Genomic DNA, 25,988 nt, shown 5'->3' with positions numbered 1-25,988 from the left:
AGATATGTCAAAAACCACCCTCTTCGGGAGTTTAGATGGAACTTACTTTTAATATTCAACAAATTGTTGTGTAAAGACACCCCTTGGCTCCTGAGGGTTGTGCTAAATATTTCATACAATAATTATTGTTTTTTAAATGATAATCTGTATGTATCTGTCTGTCTGTCTCTTGGCCATGCAATTATGTAACTTAAGTAGTTTGGCTTCCTGTCAATTAGATTGTCTACGATTGATTGAAAATTAAAGATATATTTGGACTAAAATGTACAAAATATTGCACCTTTTTCACAATTTGAAAACATATCTTTGTTAAATCATCGAGTTATACCAGAAAGGATGTAAATATACTTTTGTAGACATTTTATAGAACATATTAAAAGGTTACCAAAGTTTTTAAAAAGGTCTAATGTTGGGTCATAGAATAATATTAGAAGATTATTTATTGATAGTAATAAGTGCATTAAGGTTTAGCTCTAACTGAACTAAAGCAAAAAACATACACAAGTTACAGTGTTAATTTATATCTTTATCAAATATAAGCCATACTTAATAAAAGCTTAACTAATGTTAGGACTAAAACAAGTGGACTTTTAGATTTCAGTGTCTGTGATTAGAATTATTTTGTATTACTCTAGAAATCCTGTATTTAAAGAAGTTCTGTTGCAATAAAGATACTAATTTGGATGCTAATGTTTTGCGGGTCTCTGCTAGTATTCAAATATAATGTGTATACTAAAAAAAGATTTTAATTTTATACTTTGTTTTTTGAGGAGTGCTATGATTAATATAAAATGTAAAATAATATATTACCAAATCACAGTATAATTACTTTCAGAAATATTTAATATCTTTTACTTCTGCTTCTTAACAATCAAAATAACAAAATCATATACATTGCATGTACATTTAGACACAAAAGACAAACTTATGCTGAAGTTAATTTATTGATACTTACAGGCACAATCTGTGTGTGGTAAACCTTTTGGTTATACATGTACGATAGAACAAATGTGTTAGGATTTCTCCTGCTGTCTCTTACCAGGAACACCCTAATTAAGAAAATATTTTTAATAAAAGGGGTGTGATTTCTCTCATAAAACTAAATAGTGCCATATATATAGTGATGGCCTAGCTATCATAAATCAGTTTTTTTAGAAATATGAAATATAAAACAAGATATGCATATAATTCTGATTTAAGTTTGATTTAAACTACTACTCAGTTTTAAGTTGATTTTTTGTAAATATTAAAATATGATAATCATACATTATCATTTTTTAGTTCTTAAACAAAAAATCATTTTTGTTTTAAGTAAAAAAGTATAATTATACACACCAGAAAACCAAGAAGAACTCGCACAGCCTTATCTACAATACTTTATGGTAGAAAAAAAAACAAAAAAAGATTGAAATTCCATTTTTTCATGAAACTTGCACTGGGTGATTTATACACGTTTTATACTTAACCTGTATGCACTTTGCTAATTGTCAAATAAAAATCTCTCACCCATCCACTGTTCCATACTTAGACAGCAATTGTGCTGTATCTTCTCTTGACATGTCACTATAGAACCAAGGTTGTACTATGTGGATACCAAACTTGTGGCTTCCCTGATGATAGGACTGAATACCATGAAGAACAGGTAATCTCCTCTGTAACAAAATTTACTTCTCCCTCATTGATGTTTATAAAAGTCAGTTCCATATAAGAAAAACAAAACAAGTAGTGATAAACTAGATTTTGTTTCATTTTTGGCCTTTGCCAGTCTCAATACCTCTATAACTGCTAGCCACTGAATCTTCAGCTATAGACAAATATTCTCTTACAAATCAAAAAAGTACATGTAAAAGATACTGAGACAGCATAAGAGAATAATTTGAATACCAAATTAAACATATTTCAAACTACTGCACAATTTCATTTTAAGAATCGCATCTAGATTGTAATGTTGATAATAATAAAAGCAAAGTATTTGTAAACACTGATATATATGATAACAGAAGGGAGAAGTGACAAAGTCTGCATAAACATCAAGACACACGGTAGTGTGTTGTGCGGCTAAAAAAACCTGCTGCAGGACACACTGTGTGTTATTAACAGGAGTGATAATTTAGCAATTTTCCACCTTCTGTATCTCTGACTGTGGTTATCCAAACTATCATATAGTTTCAGTGGATATGCTCTGTTGGACTCTTCACATACCAAATTTAAAGGCAATCCATTAAGAAATACCTCAGATATAACATCTCCAATTTTGATTGAGTTTCTTCCTTTTTTTCTTTTCTCTCATACTAAAAGTGCGGAAGTTTTATTTGATAGTAAAACATACTTAACTTTTATGGATTTTTTTTTTTAATTTGGTACACTGATAGATCTTTTCAACATTTAATTAGGAGTCTCATTTGGTGTAAGTGTAAGCCATAAGTGCACAGTTATTCAACAAAACCTGCTCAAATTTGATGATAATTTTTTTACACACCTATGCAAAAAATCATGTGAGCTATCAATCTGACATATTTACTACAGCTTCAACTAAAAGTGGACTGTTTTGGTTTTTTGTCATTTGGGTTATAGATGGCTGATTTAGAGCAGCAAAACTATAAGGTGAAAGGACGTGCAAATACATAAGTATTGATTAGGCCAAGCAAACTACATTAGCAGTTTCTTGCTCAAGTTTTCAAAAGAATTGTATGGGGAGACGGTTATTATTCATTGCCAACTTTTAAGCACAGGTTTGCTAAATTTTATGAAATTACCCTAATTAAAGAACTTTTAGTGTCACGTGATATTAACTTAAGCAATTAGCATAAATAATGATACTTGATACAGCTGTACCAATTGCATGGGGGTGATGACAATAAACTGTTAACCTAAATTCCATGATGTTACTATAAAGGAAGCTATTAACACTGTTTTAGAGAGGAAAACTATCACTATATATATTTTAAAGAATCTGGTTGGTTCTATAAAGTAAGATTTGTTCCAAATAATAGGGTTGCAATCCTAAAGCTAATGTGGGTTACTATCGAGTGTCACTTTCTTACTTGCTGTGGTTTGTTGATGTGTATTGACAAAAAGTCATGATATCTAATCAAAAACACCTTAGGTGTGAAAAAAGGTGTGACCAAAAAAGGTCTGAGTGTGCGATTTAAAGAAATGATATCAAAATTGGTGGTCAAACTGATAGCTACACTTATAGCATTGATAAGTATTTTACAGCAAATATTCATTCATTTGTTAGCTAGGCCGTGTTTTACCCACCATCATGCCCACAACATGAAATCCTGGGTGTTTAGTATTATAAGCCTTCACACTTGCCTTTGAGCCACGAGAATACATGCAGTAATGAAAGGAAGCTGGTATCAATAGTAATAATTACTTATGTATGCCTTTTTCTGATGGATATAATAATGAAAGAAAAAAGCAAATGTACATAGTGCTTGTAGAAGATAATATAATGAAACATGTAAAAGACAAAATAATGAAGAATACCCACAAGATGTAACAAAGAAAAGATAATGTGAAGAATTTAGAGTAAAAGATAATATTAAAATGCATGTTTAGTGGATTATGTGGAGAATAATATGTAAATCATTTTGGTTTTGATCTACCTAAATTTGAATTTTTTTTCTCAATCTGTGTATCTCAATTTATTCCATCTATATACAACTAAAACTCAGATTGTTTGTTTGCTTGTCTGTAATTGAATACAGCAAAAACGGTGCACAATATTTGTAATGAAATGAGAATAGAAACAGGATAAAACAAGTTTCGTTAAAATCGGGCCACAGGTTACTGAGGGTCACTTTTAAGAAAATTTCTAGATGAATTTAGGTACGCTAGATGGCGCCACATATCGGTTTATCTATCTATCTATTCGTTTTTCACCTGATGAATCACTTTAAAATATCTTTTATACAACAATATACGCACAATGGAAATTAAATGATGAGATGAAAATGTGTTACAATGGCACATACAAAGAACAACAATAAAATGGACCTACAATATCATTGACTACTTGCAAATAGTAACTATGGAAACAAAATAATAAAATAAAAATCAAGTCGAGAACAACAACAAAATTTTATAAACGAAATCCTCTCGCCAAGCATTGGCTATTATATTATTTCCCTGTCAATGTTCCCATCTTCATTAAAAGGCCTAAGATGACAAACACAAGATCATGAGGAATCTATCTATATACTACTATAACTCTGAGATTGTTTGTTTGCTTATTTTCTCAGTCAAAAAATCATTCACACTACCGTTCGCGCTCTTTACAAAACTTCTTACTTCACTTATTTGAAAAATGAAATGGTCTTTCCTTTTACTCCCGATCAACAATCAAATATATTTTCTTGAATAACACAAATGGATTGAAATATTTAATTAAATTATCTCAAATAAACCTTCATTTCAGTGCAATATTGAAATTAGCTTGAATTCTTCATAACCTCTGAATAGTGGTTGACCCAACGTGTCACGATGGTCTAGTATACTACTAAAACTCTTAGATTGTTTGTTTGCTTACTTTCTCAGTTAAAAAATCATTCACAGTACCATTCACGCTCTTTACAAAACTTCTTCGTTCAGATCTATTTCCTTGTCAATGTTCCCATCTTCATTAAAAGGTGTAAGATGACAAAAACAAGATTTTGAAGAATTTCTCAACAATATGGTAGGTAATTCGAAGAAAAAAATAAAGTGTTACTGTTTCTTATTTGTAGAAGGTTTAAGAGGAAAGACTACAACATAATTAACTAATTCATCACATTACCTGAAAACTCTGACTTCACTTTTTGAAAAATGAAATGGTCTTTACTTTTACTCCCGATCAACAATCAGATATATTTTCTTGAATTATGAATAACATGAATGGATTGAAATATTTAATTAAATTTTCTCAAAATAAACCTTCATTTCGGTGCAAGATTGAAATTAGCTTGAATTCTTCATAACCTTTGAATAGTGGGTGATCCAACGAGTCATGGGTTGTCTAGTATCCTACTAAAGTTGAAATTGAATTTGAAACTACTAATTTTGTAAAATGTCATCAGATTTTGAGAAGGGCTAAACACATGGATCACATAAAAAACACATATACACATATATATAAATACAACTATCTGTAATAATTAACATAATTATGAGCCCTCACCTTCCACTCATGAGTTTTAGCTGTTGCAATGGCTTTAGCTTCTTCAGGACTGTCTACAAGTCTATCAAACTTTCTAGTTAAGTCCTTGGCCACGGTTTTCACTGACGTAGAATACTATGAAACAGTACACATTTTATTTAAAATTAATATATGTGTCACCAATATAAATTTTTCGGCTGTGGCCTCCAAGTTAAAAATATTGCAACAGAAACAACAAAGTTAAGTGTCACTGGCACTAAAGAAAAAAGAGAGAGAACAAATAGTTTGTCAGAAAGTTTATTATTCAGTAGTTTTGAGCTACAAGTAATATCAACATAAAATATTTTAAGTTTTATTTCCCTATTTCATTAAAATTCTGTGTATTTACAACTCTTAACATTATACCCCTAGTGAAACTTTTACAAAATTAATAAATGTTTTGGGCCCACAGTTGTAAGAGCTATACTAGAAATTAGTTGAAAATGTAGTTACAGATTTGAGGAAAAACAAGACAATTTTATGTTTCACAAATACATCATTTATTCATGACTACGTTTTTGCCAGTAAAGCATCATCAGGTGAAACTATGGTAATGAATAAATGATGTACAATTTTCCTGCTTTTCCTCAATTCTGTAATTATGGAGTTTCACCAAGTACCAACGGTTTCATATATCAGTTATTAAAAATGTAGTGTTTATTTTATGTTGTAGTGTAAAAGAAACATTTTATTAGAACAATACTCACTATATACATATATGTATATATATATATATATCCAATATAACAATCATATTAGAACCTAAAGTACAGTTACCAAAAGTCTATAATAGAATAATGTACTGTTACATCACTCACCGATAACAATATGCCTTCATTTGTCTCTATGTTGTTACTGAAAGTGCTGTCACCATACCTTGTCCTGAGTTCTCTGTAGTTTTCTTGCAGCTTCTTACCATACTGTGTTAATGGCAAAACAGTAGCAGACATTCTACAACCACAGTTACATTCTTAATCATTAAAATTATCTCAGGCCATATTTGTAAGTTTTATAAATTATTTATCAACCAATGATAACTAGCTCTGAACTTACTCTTACGAACCATTGTTTTAGAATATGCATACTCAATATATTCTAATAAACTGTTTTATTAAACTTGTGTATGTACAAGTCTTCAACGTGTAATCTATTATTGAAAAGAAAGTCTAACTTATTTGTTAAAGCAGTATTTACTTAGCAAATAATTTCACTTTTAATGTCATCATTGTCCTTTTTTTCTGTGTGACATAATTTTTATAAATGATAATTTTTAATACTAAGTGTTACTGCTCTATGAAATTTGATACATAAATTCTTCATCAATCCTTCAGAATTTTATCAATCATTTCACACTCACTTAATATTTGTATTTGTATTTGTCTTAAGTAAAAACAGTTATTTGCTGCAATATATGGTTTCTAATAAATTTTACACTGTCTTATACACTAGTCTTTAGCTACAAGTTAACATTTGATAAAAGTGGACTTATTAATTGTTAATTGGATTGTTACCATGAAAAATTAGCCATGAATTATACTAGCAAAAATAAATTTGAGAAGTTAACTTGTTTCCATGAGCTTCCCATGTACATAACTATTTTTTATTTATTTTTTAAAATTTAAGCACAAGACTACACAATGGGCTCTCTGTGCTCTGCCAACCATGGGTATCAAAACCCGGCTTCTAGCATTGTTAGTCCACAGACATACCACTGTGCCACTGGGGGCACATAACTATTATATATTTGTGTGCAACAATTAGGATAAAACAATTTTGTAGTTATCAAGTGATTTTAATTAATGAAAGTGACAAATTTTATTTATAATTCTTTCATCAAAAACTGCATTACACTCCTTAATAAATAATAATTCTTAAAATCTTGGACTAGTGTAGACTGAAAATGAACCTGTACAATTACCTTTGCCACTCTTAAAGCAACTATCCAACAATATCGCTGATGTTGGTTGTCACAGCAAAACCATTTCAAGTCACTTTTTGTTCTTACTACTCTTTGTTTTGGCTAAAAGTAAATAGAAGATTTGCTAAAATATTCTAATGGTTTTTAAGTTCATATACAAATCTAAAGTTGAGGAAAACTCTCTATATCTAACTTACTTGTTACTATTATCACATTTAGACCTTTACACAAAAAATAATGAAAATGTTGAAACTGCACACCCTGCAATTTTATTTATTTACTTTCATTTCATATCCAACATCAAATGATCTTTCAGGAAGCAACTATAAGATACATGCAAAATTATTGTCATAGAGCAATTGGTGAGTTAATTTACTAAGCAACTACACTGACTAAGAACCTTATTAGGAACCCCCACCCACCTATACATATATGCAATTTTGCAGATCTTTCCATTTGCGTACATTGAGCGACCTTGAGATGAATTTGGACATCAATTTTTTACAATAATCTTCTTAAAACATAAGGAAAATATGCTGCTGATAAAGCAGTGAGTCGGATGATTACTTGAGCTACCCTGTCATACAATGGATCAAGATCTCCCTAACTTTTAAAAGGACTTGATAATGGTTGTTCATTAACAATTAAGTTATTAGAGTCTAAAAACTGAAAACCAAAGGGTACTAAGAAAATATGGTTGTCAACTAATGATGATTGACTAGGGTAAAAGAAAATTTGATAGGTTAATAAACATTAACAGATACCATGCTTTATTGCAAATGATTGATTCTTTCAAAAGTGGTCAGAAGTTTATTACCCCCAATTATAATGTATGCAAAAGACATTACAAAAACTTTCAGATGGCAACTGACAACCAGTCTATAAACAGCTTATCTCAGATGCATATAGGAATATACAGCTTCAATTTATGTTTTGTGAGAAAACATAGGTGATGATGATGAATGACTGGAACTAGATGACATTTTATGATTAGTCACATTTCATTTTTTTCTGTGGTGACAGTAAAGTAAAGAGAAAACCCTAAAAAGGCACTTGTTCCAACTCCTAGAAAAGGAGAAGAAAACGTTCTCCTAGAAAGAATTTAGTTCTTTGAAATCTTTAGAAGGATAAATATCATACAGAATGTATCTAAATATTGTTGATATATTCTGTAATGTCATTGCAACTTAATGGTAAATTAATGTAGAACACCAAGAAAATAACCAAATGAAGTGACAAGGTATACCTTGTATATTGTAAGTATATAGGCTTATCATATATTGTTTACTTTGTGAATAAAAATGGGAATATTATAATACAATAAATGAAAACAAACTGAAAACACTATTTATCCCTAAAAGTGCATATGAAAACAAGGACATTTTGAGAATAATTTTATGTGGCATTTGAATGAGAGAAACAGTATCTTATACAATGTAAGTGACACTTCACAAGCACAGTGCTTTGTAAATTCGTACAAGTAATGCTGTTTATCTAAATTAATATATATGATAAGCGAAATTCGTTGTCAATACTGTATATTCCAGTAAATGTATATTGCAAGAACAACATTTAAATACACACAAAAGACATTGTGTATCCAAGTAGATATATTTAATAAGTATTTGGTATTTTGTAAGACTGTTGTTTTATTGAGCAATTTCCTATAATTGTGGAAGTGAAGAAATTACAAGCATAGGAGATTTATCACATCATTTCATAATTGCATAATTTCAAAGCATGTCATAAATGCATTGACCTAATCTCTATCAAATGTCAAAATTTTCTCCAGGTGCATTCATATGTTATAAGGTTTAATAAATGCAGAACATGTTCAGGAAGATTTTAATACATCTATAATATCTGTATGAGAGTTTTTATAAGCAAGAAATTAATATGACTTACATAGAAATATTTATTATTTATTTACATATATATACCTACAATTACATTGATCACAAGTACAGTTTGAAAATGCAATGGTGCAAACCTGTGTACCTACTAATTTATATTCAATGGCAATAGCTATACAAAAAAAAAATGTTTTTAATAAAATTATTTTTTTCTTTGCATCAATTTTACTTCAAACGTCATTACAAATGAATTAACATATTGATGAAGAAATAAAAAGTCTTTTTTTAAGATTTATTTTTTCTGAAACCATTCATAATTATATTTTCCAAAGCATATGAATACATCATGACTTATTCTTTTAACTTCAGATTTAAACATTTTGACTAGATCGCTCATTATTAAATTCTTTATGTTTTTGTTTTGTTTTTACTTTGAAAAATAAGAAATTCACTGAAATGTTAACATTTTCTTCACCTGCAAATGTATTTCCAATTGATACTTACCTCTCTTCATACAGTAGCTATTACTCATGCATCTACCCTTGAGATTTTTCACATGCCTTTAACCTTGAATTATCTCCCACTTAAATCACCTGTTTCAACATGAATTGTGCTAGCAGATGATGTAATAATCATGCAGCCACAGTCCTCCACCAATAGGAGGGTGACACATCCGCCATGTGCAGTATGTCTCAGTAAGCACTTGCATTCAAAACTCATTTTTAGACAAGGCAAGAATAATGTGCACCAATAGTGGGGAGAAATGGTGAGAAGGTGTACAGAGAGGTAAGTATCTATTGGAAATGTATTTTCAGGTAAGGAAAATGTTAATTTCTGAAATGATCTTTCCTCTTCACCTGACTTTAGTATCCATGCTCAATCTTCTTGTCTCAGCACTGTTCCCACTTTTTTCTGCTTCATCCTCTTTGTTTCTATGATTCCTTGAACATGGCTTTTATGGTCACTTCTCTTCCACCTTCTTGGATCTTCAATCCCTAGAATCCCTTCTTCCTGCTTTAGAGTTGACACTCTGTCTCCAGTATCCCATACTATGGCTCACTTCTCCCATCTTTGCTTTCCACTTGCTCTATCCCTTTGCTGTCTGTTTTCTTCTTATTTCCTACCTGAAGCCCTTCATTGGGATCCAGATAGTTTTTCTGGTGTATCTTCAGTTAGTATTCTTCCCTACTTAGGACAGGGTCTCATCACTGGTGTGCTCCTCAAATGTTTTCTGAGTAGTTGAGATCAATTCAGATGTGACATCCTTTTCTCTGTCTTTCACTTTCCTCAATTCTCTCTATGTATCTTACTAATTTGCCATGGGGTCTTTTTAGTGTTCCTTTCCTCTTGGAGTCTCAAGTGGAAGCTGCTTACTGTCAGTCTTCTTTAACTTCTTTACTCTCCCATCTTGCCCGTTTTTGTGCACCTTCTCATGTTCCTTGGCCAATATATTCCCCCACCCACCCACCCCAGAAAATGGGGAACATAATTCTTTCTTTATTCATTCTGCATATGTATATGAATTTTTTATTCAATTCACAATTTCACACTACTTCCCTCCCCAGAAAACTTTGCCTCTCCCTGGAAAAATTTCTGCTGACACCCATGCCTGCCATTTTTAATATCAGGAATATGGACTAAATGAAGAGGTGTGCAAGATGTGGAGATTGCATGTTTTAAGTGAATATCTTCTAAATCAAGATGTTTTTTTTTCTTTTCAGCAGTTAAAAGACCAGAAATTTGAAAAGATTTAACATGAACAAGAAAGGAAAGTTTAAAAGATAAAGAATGTAATAAGTATATATAAGTTTCATGCTTGAATGTATTGCCAGGTCACACAGTTCAGAATGATAAATGAGTCTTTGAAGTAATTTGCATAAGTATTAACTATTAAGACAGAAGTGATTATGAAAAATAAAAAGATTTCTATTTATACATAGTTAGTATTTGTAAAAAATAAAAAAGCTAAGCCTTACCGAATGATGGGTGCAAATAACCAGTAAAGGTAAAAGCTCTTATTCATTAGCTCCATTTTGAAATGCAAAATTTTTTAGAGTGAGCTACCAATGAATAGGTTTATTAAAGGTTGTAATAAATGGCTTGTATGTTAGCAATGGCAAACTGAATAGCACATTAAAATTTGTATCTGCAGGAGAACTTCAGCATGATCAGTCATTATAATATTAGGAAACAATAGGCCTAAAATTTGTGATACAAATCACATAAACTACAAATGTTTTTTTTCCTCATTCCGCTTAATTTGTTCATTCCAGATTTACAATCAGAGGTATGTTAAAATAACATTTTAGATCTATCTTATGTCTCCCAAAAGACAAATTCAAAGGAATGTGAAAAAATTCTGCAGTTTAAGTCATTTGTATCCCAAATTTTAGACTAATTTTTTTTAATGTTTCACCAGCTTTCTGAATTTAAATTATAAATCTTAGGAAACAATTTGTCCACATGAGACTAAAACTCAAAACCAATCAGCAACTTTATAATCCATAAGAATGGAGATCAAGAAAGGAATTAACACTAGTGTGAAAAAATAGAATGAAAAGCCTTAAAGCTAATAAATTGAACTGATACTGAATTTCCTATAGTACAAAAACAATACCATTATACTTTTTACTATTCGTACTTATGTACTACTACATTTCAAACTTAAATATTTTGAATGAATAATATATTAAACAAACAACTCCATATACCTTTATGCAGAAATAAAAAGCAGTTGGGGCTTTGCAGCATACTCCATCTATTGGCATATAAATATCAAAATTCTGAAGATCTACAAATGGATGTAACTGTTGTGGCTTCTAGAAAGTAGAATAGTTCAAGATGGTTAAATGACAAAAAAAGATATAGTAGACTGGAACTAAACATGCCAAATACCAAAATATAGAAACAGAATCAATCAAAAAATAAATATATATAATGATGGCAAATAAAAATTATGCATAGAAAATAATAACTAAAAAACTGTTATACTTCCTATAGATCACTTTTGACAGTTCATCTAGCTTTTCCTGTATAAAAAGTGCCACCTTACAAATTAAGTGCAAATCAAATAAATAAGAAGCACATGAGTGACAGTTAACATTATGTAATAGTTCAATATTCTTCACATTTTTATGAATAGGTTACTTAAACTTCCAAATATTAGAAAACCGATATCAGGTTTGAATACAAGCAAAATACATTGGCTTACCACATAAAACTACAACTGGTGATTTCAGAAAAAGGTTACCAAATGTAGTCTCTATGGACTTTTTTTTTTTATTAGCACTAAAAATACAAGTGATGCAATGTTATTCTTTCAACACTGTCAAAGAAAATTATAATTAACAGCTTTAGTTCAGTGAAGTTTGTTGAATTTGTGGCATAAGATGGTACCACCTTAGTTAATATGTAATTTTTTTTCAAAGTTTTTTTTTTTTTTCAGTTCAGTTTAGATGTAGAAAATCACTTGTATAAACAACTTCACCTCTCCTTGTTTTGGCTGCACATGGGACTAGGATCCATTAATGTCACTGAACATGTTCTCTTGCAGAAAGACAGCTGTGACTTTATTTGCATTGTCCTAGAATAGCTGTCTCTCCTGTTGGCAAATCATGTATTGACCTGGAGTTCCCCCCTAACTCAAACGTGAATAGTTCCAGGTCTCATGTACAAGTTGAATGCTATTATATTTTGGTATTCAAAAACAGGCTCTCCCTTGTTAGGCAGAGATTTTGTGGAAATTTTGCTTAACTTTAGATTGTAAGACTTAAATTTTTTTTTTCGATAGCTTGTTCTACTTGAGATTTGCTTCAAATTTGCTTAGTTTATCATTGTCGGGGTCATTTTTATTTGGATTTTAACTTCCATTTTCTGAACTGATGAGGGAGAACCAGTAAAGGTTTCTTTTTACATTCTCTCTTACCAGTTCCACAAATCCACTGCAAGCTTGCCCTTGTTTGGTTTTATTATATTGTGTTTGTACTCTGATTGTGTTTCTGTGATTAAAGATAGTTATTTTTTGCATTTTGTGTGCAGAATCCTTCTTATTGGCAAACTCAGAAAGAGTTCTTAAAGTAAAAATTAATTCTCTACAACATAGTAACATGATATTCAGGGAACCTCCTGTTAAGCAGACCCTAAATATCGCTCTAAGGAAAATATATGTAGCAAAATTACCACAAATTTATCCTATTCTTAGGAGAAAAAAGTATGTTCAACCCTGTAATCTTGACATGAAACAGAATTAAGTGTTTGATGGAATACATCTTCTAATAATGACATGATTATCAAATGGGAATTACTACTCTGTCCTACCCATGTTCAGTGAAAGTAACCAATTGCTTTTAAGAAATTTGACAACCACACACTAAAGTAAACTGATGTTTTATATTATTAAAAAAATTATCTAAATTCTACATAGAGAAAATGTTTGCCCAATTAAGAAACTTACACCAACAAAGAACTTGGTTTTCATGCCATCAGCTTGTATGAATGTTTTTAGAACATTAAAACATTCTTCCTTAAGAAATTCATGTAACATTTCTAAAACCAAGTAATTTACTTTAGTTTCTGTAGTCTCAAATAATTAATTTGTATAATAAGCTGAACAAAACAACTGAATATCTTTGAAAATCTTTTATGCTAATGAAATTAATAATGTAGCTGCATGAACAATTATTACATTTTTCCCTCACAAGTAATTTTGTGCTTGTTTATTGTTAAGCAAAAAGCTACACAGTAGATTATCCGTATTCTGCCCACCACAAGTATTGAAACCCCAACTTTTAGCATCATAAGCCCTTAAACTTACTGCTGAATCATTGATGGGCCTCACAGGTACTCATAAAAAGGGGTAATTATACATTTTATGAAAAAAAAAACATTGATTAATTTTATTTTAAAATAAACAGATTTGTAAAACAAGTAGAGTGTAGAATACATTCTAACATATATTCAACTTTACAAATAAATAATGTTACCAGCATATATACTCATTAAGGATTAAACCTCTTTATTAGTATTTAATACATTTAATGATACATGATTATATCACCTTAATTACTAGACTGTTTGGGAAACATTGGCTGTACAAAAATAGTTTATATAGGTATTCTGTGTTGAATAAAATGTAGCACCCCTCTTTTCTAAAAACAAGGTAGACCAATATTATTACAACTTTTGATTTTCTACCTAAGTAACAAATATCACCTTTAATTATTAATATAAATTCAAATTAAATAACTTTTGGCCTCATTTTAATAGCTTAAATTGTTTGTTTCCTTTGAATTTTGTTAATGCTAATCTTAACCAGCTTTTCCTCTAAGTCAGTTGCAATCTGTTTGTTATAGAGATGTATATACCTAGACAAAGTTTGTTTGTTTCAGAAGTCCGCACAAAGCTGCACAAGAAATATCTGCTCTCAACGTCTCTAATTTTGAACTAATAAATATAGAGGGAAAACAGTTAGTCAACAACACCCACTATCAACTCTTTGCTACTCTAACTGAATAGGGGAATTTAACCATCACTCTTATAATGCCCCCAGTGGCTTTAATGGCATGTCACAAACCCCATAGCAAAATTCTAATATAGCTCCTATTCCCTTATTTTACAACTCATATAAGAAACAAGACAAGAAAAATTATATCATAAAGGGATAATAGTTTCTTAGCAAATATAAACCAATAATTTGGAGTAGGCAGAATTTTATAGTTTATATTGTTTATTGTCAGGGTTCCTCAGATATAAGTACGAAGGAACATTTCAACATTTTTTTAACCTCTATTTACAAAATACATAGAACGTATTATAAAATATCAATTGTAAAATATTTTTTAGTTAAAAATTGTTGAAACAGAGAGTTATTATTTTTAATAAAGTTTTAAAATTTGATATGTAGATTTGCACTCAAAACTTCAAGGGTGCTTGCTGGTCATGATAGGGTTAATGGCATAACTTTACAGCCCCTATGATTCTCGGGTCCCCGTAGCTATGGCATTGTAGATATGTATACCACTGAATGCACCCTTGGCCCCAAATGAAGATCTTGGTTTTACAGTAATGAGGCATGAACCATGAACTCTCAGATCCATAGTTCACAATGCTAACCACAACATCCAGCATTCACACCATCGTTGAATGTCTTAATTCAAATGTGGCCACAACAATTACCATCAAATATCAGCACAAGTTTGTGCTCAAAGCCCTTTGGACCACTAACTGTAAAACAGATGGTGAGCCATTCCTTGGTGATTTGCAACAATGATACAGCACACCTTCTTGCACTTTTAACTACTTGTGCTGTATTCCTTAATCTCAGTCAGATGCATTTCATCTTGCTACAGGGCAAATGTCACCCATACTAAGTATGGGTCCTGCAATTGCTTTTCCTGGAGCTTCAGAAGTATTAATTGTGGCCTCCACCCCATATTGGAACCTCCTATTGTATAATCTGTAGTTATAGAAGAAATGGTCTTAACTCCCACATGGGTCCAGGATCCTGATATTCAATAAACAGATAAGGACTCATCATTCTGCGAGATATACCACTGGCCTTTCCATGTTGTGGGCCTGGGCAATAATGTATGATTATATGATACACATACAACACTGTTATCCAGTGTGCTATCATCCCTTCTGGGTTTTTAAAGTTCATCAGCCATTTCAATGATGCACAGATTAACAGCTAGCATGGATAAAAGAAACTACAGCCAGAATATATAATATTCTAGAATAGCCTTCTTCAGATGGACTTGATTTTTCAAAAATGACAGGAATTGGACTGTATAGTCCCTGCCCCTACTAAAAAGGGCTTCCAACCCAATTTTTTACTATAAAATCAGATTCAATAAAGTTTATTTAAAAATGGAATTAATTCCTAAATTCAAAAACTTCAAAATTAATATCAGAATAATTCCACTGTCTTATTAATAGACAATATGATTTAAACTTAATACTTGGAATGCGTGTTTGGATCTCTCTGTCTTGTCTGGACTCTTCACCTCTACTCATCATCAACAGCCACAACATCTTTACACACCACCAACAACCACTGGAAAAGAAGATTTTCATCATGCCTTCTCTGACTTCTTCAAAGCTTTCTCTCAAAAACTTCCTGTCAACGTTTCTAAACGTGATTGTAGTCACTGTAGCTAATTTTTCTCATGCACAGGGTTTCAGGGAAACAAACGTTCCCGAGCACCCCTGTTGGGAAGAGCAGGCAACTATTACGTTGTTTTCTCTTCCTTTAAACAAAATTCCTGCCATGGTTAGTTGTTGTTTTTCTTTCAGTGATGCATGGTCCATTTGAACAGTGAGCTTTTCTACGATACATGTAATATAAGAAATGTTTCACAAATATAACAACTGCCAAAGTTCTTTCTTCATCGTGCAGTATCAGCATTCCAATACTATGTGTGTGTATAACTAGCATACATGATCACTTATTCTACTCTGTCCTGCAACTGTGACAACACTGCTCTGATTCCACTATCACTGATGTTGGTGTCCAACACAAACTCCCAATCCTGCAGTTATGAATATGCCAACACTGGGGCTTCTACCAGAAACTGGAATGCTTGCTGGCTCTCCTTATTCAATCTGAAATGCATTTCACCTTCAGTAAGAGCCAACACAGGTGAGGAAATCTTAGAACAGATTATCACAAACTGTCAGTAATACAATGTGAAAGCAAGGAAATGTCATATTTCTAGTTTGGTCACAGATTGAAACCAATCTCACACAACTGCTATTTGAACAGGAACCATGAATATTCCTTCTCTACCCACAATATGGCTGAGAGATTCTACCTTTATACATATTTTTAAGGTTTCAGTTTCAAACCTGCCTTTTTTATCTTCTGAAATACCATTTTCAGGTTCTCAGCCATAGACTTGAATGTATAATCAAACATTTAAGTGTAAGCTCCATTAACCTCTTGAAAGTAGTTGGTGCATAACGCAGTCAAATGGAATGACACAAAATTCATTCAAGCCATCTTGAGTGCTTAAAGCAGTCTTGGGCTACTTTGATTATCTAGTTCAACTTGCCAGTATTCAACTGTTAGATCTAAGATATTGAACCAACACACCCCATCCAACATATATAGACATTTGCCCATTAGTGGTAGTGGTAAGGCATGAACACGAGTTATAGTATTCACCCACTTAAAATCAATACAGAATTTTAGTATACCTTTCTTTCACTGCCATTATCTATTGAGATGACCAAGCATTCACTGAAAGGTGTATGATTCCATCCTTTAATATCCACTCTATTTCAGTGTTGTCTACTTAAGTATTACTCAAACTGGGGCCCTGAGTCTGCGAGTCATGTCCAAAATTTCATACAAATATTTAAAAAAATATGATTTACAGAATGAAAATAATTCTTCAATGAATTTATATGAATTTAAACTGTCAGGGTTTTATATATGTGGGCTGGGATTCTAATATATTAGGTATTTGTGACTTGTTGGTGATAAATTTGAACAATAAACGAACAGCACATAATCCATGTTTTAAAATAATATATTCAAAACAAGTCAAAGGTATTTACAAAAATTCTTTACAATATAGGATATCACAGTTGTATCTAAAACTCTAAATAATTCTCTTTCTTGTCAAAAGTCCACAAAGACTGATTCAATTACTTCAGAATTCAATTAACAAGACAAATTATTTTTCTTTACTCTGTTTCTTACTGTACGACCTGCGATAAATTCACTTACATTACCCCATTAGTAACCACAGTTGTATCTCAAACTTTAAATAATTGTCTCCTTTTTGTCAAAGTCCACACAGATGGGTTCAATTACTTTAGAATACCCTTTGTTATTCTCCTATCTCTGCTGTTACAATGCAGCTGCGAAACACACTATAGAATTCCCCCATTATGGCTAATTGTTCACATTCCAGCTAACTTCACATTTTCTTTCAATAACTAATTTTTTTCTGACTGAACTTCACTTCACTTGTGCTCACTTGGTCACCTATATATATATATATACCTTGCCCAACTGAGCCCTGGAATTTTCTACAAAATAGGAGAAGCTATGATGTAACAATACGCACTTAAGACAATGAGAAAAATACCGAAGATTTGAGTAATGTGACATTAAAAATGCTACAACAATTAAACTGCATACACAACATACAACTCCTACAGAGTTATGTAATGAAACTTGTCATAACTATCACCTTCAAAATGATTAACTTTAACACACTTGTTATAAATATTTAATCACTAAATAAACTAAATAATAACTATTAAGTTAAACAGTCTTGTATATCTAACAAAAACATATAATTATGGAATACAACTTTCAATGTACACAATCTTTTTTTGAAAACAAAAAACATCAACCGGTTTGGGGGTTCACAAAAAATTTTTAATTAAAAGGGGTCCTCATGTTACTAAAGTTTGAGAACCAATGGTCTCTTTCCCTAATTGCCCAGGTAAACCTGTGAAACAGTTGTTTAAATAGATATATGTCACCTGTATCTATGTAATGTTGAGTGACTGTAATTCAACCCAATTGCCCATCAGGTCCTGTAAACACACAAGCATAAAACAAGTGACTGACCTGTTTGCCACAGTATTGAGCCTAGATTTTCTGTACACCCCTCTACTAGCAATTTCAGGTGTGTTGGTATGCAATTGTCTAATTTCAGACATGATGCAATCCTAGCATTCTCACTAGCATTGGTTGCTTCCACTTTGCTTATTGTGTCAATAACCATTACAACTTGTAGCTGTATACTTCTCTTGGAGAAATATTTGCTCAAGCTAATGCTGCTTGTGTTATAGATAGGAAATGGCCTATTTCATGAGTAGCCTCAATAACTGTGTTTTATGGCACCAAGGTAATAGACACTGTGTGAAGTAAACTGTGAAACAAATGGTGCAGATCATACATATAAGTGGTCAAGCTTTCCATGGATTCCCTCTTCCAAGCCTTGAAAATCACCCTGATGGATTACTCTGTTCTCCATCGGATTGAACCTTCAGCACAACTCATTGATGAATATTTTGCAGTTTCAAAGTCACTCCTCATCCAAGTGCTCAATCAAATTCAGGGTTTTACAATCAAGAATCAACACAAGGAATTGAATTACCTGTTTGGGAGTCCACTTGTTCCAAGACAGAAACATTTTTAAAGATGGCCCACATCCTCTTTTGCTGAACTTTTAAATGTTGCACAAGTGATTTGCTTAGCTTCACTCACAGGGATCTGTGGGTGTTATCAAACAGCCCCATTACTGACCCGTCAACTATTACCTAATAATGAGGTTCATAACATTGTCAGCTCAATATGGTTGGGGTATTCAGGTGATCCAGTGCTCCAACAGGCAGTGGGCCCATGATTTTGGAGGCAGAGCAATGAGGTGTGCATGGCAGCTTACTTCTGGCCTCTATTAGACCCCAAACTCCTCCATGGATCACTTTCATGTCAGCAGTATACTTTCTGACTTGGGGAGGCTCACCACTTCCCCACAATCCACTCAGCACTTGCAATCTCACTGTAGTGTTCACCAATGATGTCACTAGTCCTTCTCCCTCCTGGTGTGGCAACCAGAACTGGTGTTATGCTTTGGTTGGTGTTGGTCTAGGAGTCCCGTACAGACTCCCCAAGTAGTCTTAAGTTCTTCAGATGCTACAACTCCATAGTGACTATCAAGCTGTGTAACCCTTATAATGAGGTTGACTCTTATTAGGAGAACCTAGGATAGATGATCTGAGTACATCAGATGCCAACAGTTCTTCCTGAGTCATGGGCTGCAATGAGACTGCTGTAATGGACCAGTGCAGCAATAGCAAATGTCCAGCATCAAGGAGATGGCTCCTGGTAAACATGATTACTCTCTCAGATGGTCATCTCTCCTCAAGCCAACTCTCCCTCTATGTCATACATCCTTCTCTATGTAGAAAATGCCATTTGAAAACAAAGAATTATATTTACTTGTTTCAATCAAAGAGTTAAGGGCAATGCACACTCCAGTAATTATCAGCAAAAATTGCAATTACCGATATCCTGTGATCACAGTTCAAACATTTCTTATTACTTATCTACTGAGTGGTATATCCAGGTGAGCTGAATATATATTTGAGGTATATCTCATACGTCTGCTTAATGGGAGATTCGAACAAGATATGAAATTACAGAATAAATAATGATGAACTTGTACTGGCTGAGTTTAAGCTAAATAATAAATGGACTGAAAAAAATGCACTACACAATGAACATAATCTGGAACTTAAAACAAAATCACAGTGTGTGTACTTGCTAATGTAAAACAAAAACACAGTGTTTGTAGTTGCTTACAGTGGACTTTTGCTTCTTCACTGAGTCAAGATCAGGTCAATCTTGAACGAGAATGGGAACTGAACTACCTAACAGAGAGATCTATACTTAAAATAAAATCTCACATTTACCAAGCATGACATTATTACCACATGACTCATCTTCTTATTCCATGTAGGTTGCTTCATGATCTCTAGATACAACCTATACAACCAGTGAAAAGCATTACTCTTGACATTCTGAAATGAAGTCATGTGTAGCAATGTTGTCCGTGGGTAGTAAAAAGATACACCTAATTTTGATAATAACACAGAAAAGAAAAGGTCATTTGAAACAAGATTGACTTAATGCTTTTCTTTTTTCTTGATCATGTGTTATGTGAATACCTACAAATATTCCAATCAAAGAATAAATTCTGAATAAATGTTAGTACTATAGGAAGAAGAAACTTATGATATATCACAATACCAATACCCACTGACTTTTCTTTCAGCAAGTTCCATCAGATATTCTCTAATTTAGACTTTATCAGAATCTCTTTTTATGAATCTAACAATTGTTACTTGTGAGTGATATCGAGAATATCACTCAATATACAATGGAGTTGTACTTTGCAGTTTTTGCCAAATTCATGATGCTATGAATGATATTACCACAAAGCATGTGATAAATGCTCGTGGAATCATCTAGATTTCGAGCCTTCTAGTAAAGAATTGGTTATTCTGGAATTAAATTTACTTTAATTTTAATCAATCTTTTTTTTCCCACTAAATTTTAGTATTTATATAAATCTCATATTTTCTCTCTCATGTTTCTACTTGCCTTCATTTTATTTCTTTTTTCATTTTGTTATTTTTTCTGTTTTTGTATTTCCCTGTCACTACTTTTCTCACTAACCCTACATTTTGTCACCCTAATGCAAATGTCTACTTTGCCTACATTACATGCTAAGGTTGGCATTGTTTGCATGTGTATAATAGCAGAATAAATCTCCAAATTTATTTATGTACATGTTTATATAAATTATGCCATTTTGTATTTGTTAAAGTACAGATTATGATATGATACTACGAACGAGATCAAATTGAGAGTTAAACAATTAGAAATGAAATTAAGTAAATACACAATACCATGTAAAGCAATCTAAAATAAAGTTTTGATCAACTATTATGGAACAATGGAACAAAAAAGTTTAGACACGTACAAGTGCGTATCTGTGATGTCACTCTATGGTTATAATTTGGTGATTGTGCTATGTCACCCGTACCACATTTTCTTGGGGACGTTTTGAAGATGTAACTGAGACGCTATATATAACTCTCACTAACTGAAAGATATAAGAATTAAATTTTATCTTCTTTTTTTTGCCCCCCTCCCCAGTGGCGGTATGTATGCGGACTTACAATGCTAGAATCAGGGTTTCGATACCCGTACATGGTGGGCAGAGCACAGATAGCCCATTGTATAGCTTTGTGCTTAATTACAAACAATTGTCTTCTTTCAACATTCAAACTTTGTAAACCATTTTTTGTATGAGATATATTTTTCGTAATGCCATAGAATTACAGAAACATTTAAATTGGGCTGTTTGACCATTTACAGATTTAATAATTTAGAAACTCTTTATACATGGGTAATAATGAAACAATTGCACTCTGCAATTTCACTAGTCAGCAAATTCCTATAATATAATTATAACAAAATAATATCATATCTATTATTTTTCTTTATGGGCCTAATGTCAAGGGATCAATATGTAGACTATTTTTATACTGACACAATACAATAATTATCAGAGATTTTTCACTTTTAAGAGCACATATATTTACCATATATATTATTTTTATTTTATATATTTGTACTGATCTATTGTCACTAGTTTAGTATTTTGAGTAGCTATGATTACTGAGCTTTTATGCAATCTCTGACAATTAATTTTTCAGTATTTCATTACTTCTCAATGTACTATTATAGATGAAATATAATTTATTTACTCAATGTTGTGTGATATGTATGTTTTTATTGAGAAATAAAAAGAAACCAACAGTATTTTCTTAAATTAAGATGAGTTTCAAGTCTTGGAAAGGTTAATATGTGATGTCATAATGAGAGGTAGTTGTGGCGTTTCTGAGAGTCTTTACTTTTGACATGTCTGTGACTTTACAGTGAAACAACTGTGATGTATTGGAGAGGTCACATTCTTTGGTGGTAATGGATCTAAACTTTATTTTAAACTAGAAATAAGCCTGAAAGAATTCTGAATGTGAAGGCCAAACTTTCAACTTATTCTTTATAAATAAGAAAATAATGATCCACAAAGGATTATTCAACCACTTAACTAAAGTAATTATATATAAAAAAAGTTATGAAATACAAACATACAGCAGTTACTGTGTTAATGAGTTCTTCTGAATTTTAATATTGACAGTGAAATAGTTTTGAAAGCCTTGTGTTCAAATATTACATAACTTGAGATGCTACAATGTGTCATAATCTTGGCAAAAGGAAAAAGCAAGCTGTGAACTGATGCATTATTGTGTCTTATTCTAACTTCAGTTTCTTTTTTCTCTGTGTGTGTGTAAGATACTGTTATCAAAATAAAATTATAGCATACTTAAAACAAAAAGGGATTTGAACATTTTTTAAGTGTAGGACTTTAACTTGTAAACAAGTTTAATATTTTAAGTCATAATTTACCCTTTCACCAGCAGACAGAGATATATTCAGAACATTTTCTTGAACTCTGAAGAAAAACTTTTTCCAAGAGTGCCAGCCTCGATCTTTCAGCCACAAGTAATTCTGGACAGTAGGAACTGGATCATTTGTATGAAGCATATTCTATAAAAAATAATTTCTGTATTAAACCAGAATGAACAAAATCTGTATTTTCTTTATACTTTATAAAGTATTCCACGATCTTCCAAAATTTATTTCAATCATAACTCTTTCCAAATGATATTAAGCAACTTGTATATAACTTGAAGAAGCTGTTAAAGGTTTTGGCAGTATTCGATGATCTTGACCTGTAAGTCATTTAATGTTACTAGTGTAGTATTAATTATTTAGTCACACAGAATATGAACAAGGAACATGCAAATGTGTATGATATAAAATAAAGACAGGTTTCTTATTGAACTTAAATTATTGACATTTTAACATTGTATTACAAGTGATTATATCTTAAAAATTTAATTGTGCTAGAGGAACAAATTTTCAACATACTCATATTGAAAATCAAATTTTATTCAGGTTTGATAAAAGAGTTAGCACAAAGGATCACATATAAAGTGTAATAGAATTAAAATAAGACCCAAAACTCGAGTGCTTTCTGAAGAAGAATAGTCACCTATTTGAAATCACTCGAGTTTTGGGTCTTATTTTAATTCTAAATTTTATTCAGGAATAGATTCATTCGACAGGAATCGAAGTTTAATGAGGAATAACAAGACAATGCCAGTAACAACAAACATTTGACACATGTATGTTCAGTAACAAACATTTAATTCTTGAACGTTTTGAAATATACATGTTCCATCTTCAGCAAGCTATAATGAACATGGTAAATTAATAGGTACAGACATTTTATAAAGTTTAAACATTCTATGAAAGTAATTAAAATACAGAATAAAAGTATGAAATATATTAAGAGACAAACAAATAAACAGACAATAGAGTCATGCAACAATATTATACAAGTACTCAGAACAGACTTAATTGTAGTGAAGCTGTGTTATTATTTAAAGTTGGGAGCTCATTTATAATAGATAAACTTTCTTTAACTAAAAGTTAAATACTTGATGATCCAGATGAGATGACTTTGAAATTTGTAATCAAGATGGGGTGGTTAGTGTTTTCACTGTGTGTGCAAATTGTGTCAAATGTTCATTGTTGCTGCTGTCATCCTGTGGTTCATTATTCAGGAATGTTTGAACATGGTAAAGTGTGTTTCAAAACCATGTTATATTGTATATGTGCCTAAACCACTTTTCTCACAAATTAGCACTGCTTTAATTTTTTTTTTCCTCACTCCATCAACAACATGGAATTGGTAATTTAAATCAAATTTGTGTCAGTACGTAGTATATTGCAAGACTCAAGAACATTAATTGGAACAGGTATTGTATTTTACATTTAAGGCAAAGCTACTAAGACTAGCTGTCACTGTCCCTAACTTTGATTTACTGACCAGAAAGAAGTAAACCATTCAGCAGTTACTTAACATCCAAGCTAAGAGATTGACAGTAATTCTTATAAAGCAATAACAGCATAAAGTTTGAGGAATAGTTTGTATCAGGGAGGCAGTAGCAGTGCCTTGGTAGGAATGGCTGAGATTGTTCATCAAAATGGTGTTTTAAATATCTCCTAAAAGGTCATCAGAACTTTACAATACTATACAGTGTTTCCTTTTAGAACAATATCTATGTAATGAATGAATCACAAGTTCTGTGAATGTCTGTAAATGTCATAGCAAAATGTTTGAATTTCTTATTATTCTTTCTTCTTTTCCTTTTTTATTAAATGACAATCCAAAACCAAAACAATGGTGTCACCAATTTCACTGAGGTGACATAGTTTCAAATGAAGTATCCACTTATATAAGTATTATTAATAACTAGTAGTAATTTAAAAAAAATCATAGTCCTAGTGTAAATGTGCCCAGCATGGCCAGGTGGTTAGGGCGCTCGACTCACAATCTGCGGGTCGCGGGTTCGAATCCCCGTCCCATCAAACATGCTCGCCCTTTCAGCCGTGGGGGCATTACATTGTGACGGTCAATCCCACTATTCATTGGTAAAAGAGTAGCCCAAGAGTTGGCGGTGGGTGGTGATGACTAGCTGCCTTCCCTCTAGTCTTACACTGCTAAATTAGGGACAGCTAGCGCAGATAGCCCTCGTGTAGCTTTGCGCAAAATTCAAAACAAACAAACAAACCTAGTGTAAACAATGTTATCATTAACCCTTAAAGTTAGCTTTCTTACAGAAATCTGATGTTCCTTTAAAAAGCTTGAGTACAGGGTTAAAAAGGAATACCAGCCAATAATATATAAACATCAAACAATAAATATTACAGTTGGAACCTCATTGTATTTAGAACTTGGTTATAAGTACATCCTTCCCAAAAAATGGAAGTAAATGCAAACAAAATAGTAGGGATGACATTTGCATCATTCCTACACAATAGCACAGGCAAGAATTATCATATAGCAATATATATAACTGCTACGACAGCGAAGGTCACGTGATGCTAGTAACACGTCATGCGCTTCTCCCATGTTCACGTCCCTTCCTGAAGTCTCGAGAGGCTACTAGATATGCGGTAGTCTTGTAAATATATGAGCCGCCAAGATCTGATGGCAACAATATGTGTAATTGAACTACGGACAGAGAGAGACGTATTATTGAGTCAAGCACGTGAGACGTTCATTGTGAATTATAGCGTTTGTTATAGCGCGACTGTGGAAATTAAGTGTATTGCAAAGTTGTATTCAGAAAGAATAAACCAGTTTTACTTAAGAAAAGACTTGTGTCGCTAAAGTTTCATCGGAAAGAAATTATACAGAAAATTAGCTAACGACCAGAGACGTAACATAACTATTCAGTCACAGTTCGGTTTATTGTATCCTATTTTTGTCTGTTAACATTCTACTACACTTTATGCCTGTAATATTGTGTATGGATGGTGCAAATGCCATTCCTGCTATCTTTTTTGCAATATTTTTGAAGGATTGATATT

At 32.0% G+C, this 25,988-nt stretch overlaps 1 protein-coding gene across 3 annotated transcripts in view; it reads right to left on the bottom strand.

Moving 5' to 3' along the window:
- LOC106472238 (growth factor receptor-bound protein 14-like) overlaps positions 1-25,988 on the bottom strand; it is a 48,133-nt gene that overhangs the window by 2,361 nt on the left and 19,784 nt on the right. For 2 of the 3 annotated variants that reach the window (XM_022400836.1, XM_022400837.1), the window contains exons 6-12: positions 22,953-23,093; positions 11,662-11,769; positions 7,098-7,199; positions 5,998-6,099; positions 5,162-5,275; positions 1,507-1,652; positions 956-1,049 (exon numbers count right to left, since the gene is read on the bottom strand). In XM_022400836.1, coding sequence (XP_022256544.1) covers positions 956-1,049; positions 1,507-1,652; positions 5,162-5,275; positions 5,998-6,099; positions 7,098-7,199; positions 11,662-11,769; positions 22,953-23,093 — 807 coding nt within the window. The remainder of the gene's footprint in view (positions 1-955; positions 1,050-1,506; positions 1,653-5,161; positions 5,276-5,997; positions 6,100-7,097; positions 7,200-11,661; positions 11,770-22,952; positions 23,094-25,988) is intronic. The other variant, XM_022400838.1, reaches the window with a different exon arrangement.

Source organism: Limulus polyphemus, unplaced genomic scaffold, assembly GCF_000517525.1.
Source record: "Limulus polyphemus unplaced genomic scaffold, Limulus_polyphemus-2.1.2 Scaffold5184, whole genome shotgun sequence".
NCBI lineage: Eukaryota > Metazoa > Arthropoda > Merostomata > Xiphosura > Limulidae > Limulus > Limulus polyphemus.
This window is presented reverse-complemented; position numbering and strand designations above follow the sequence as displayed.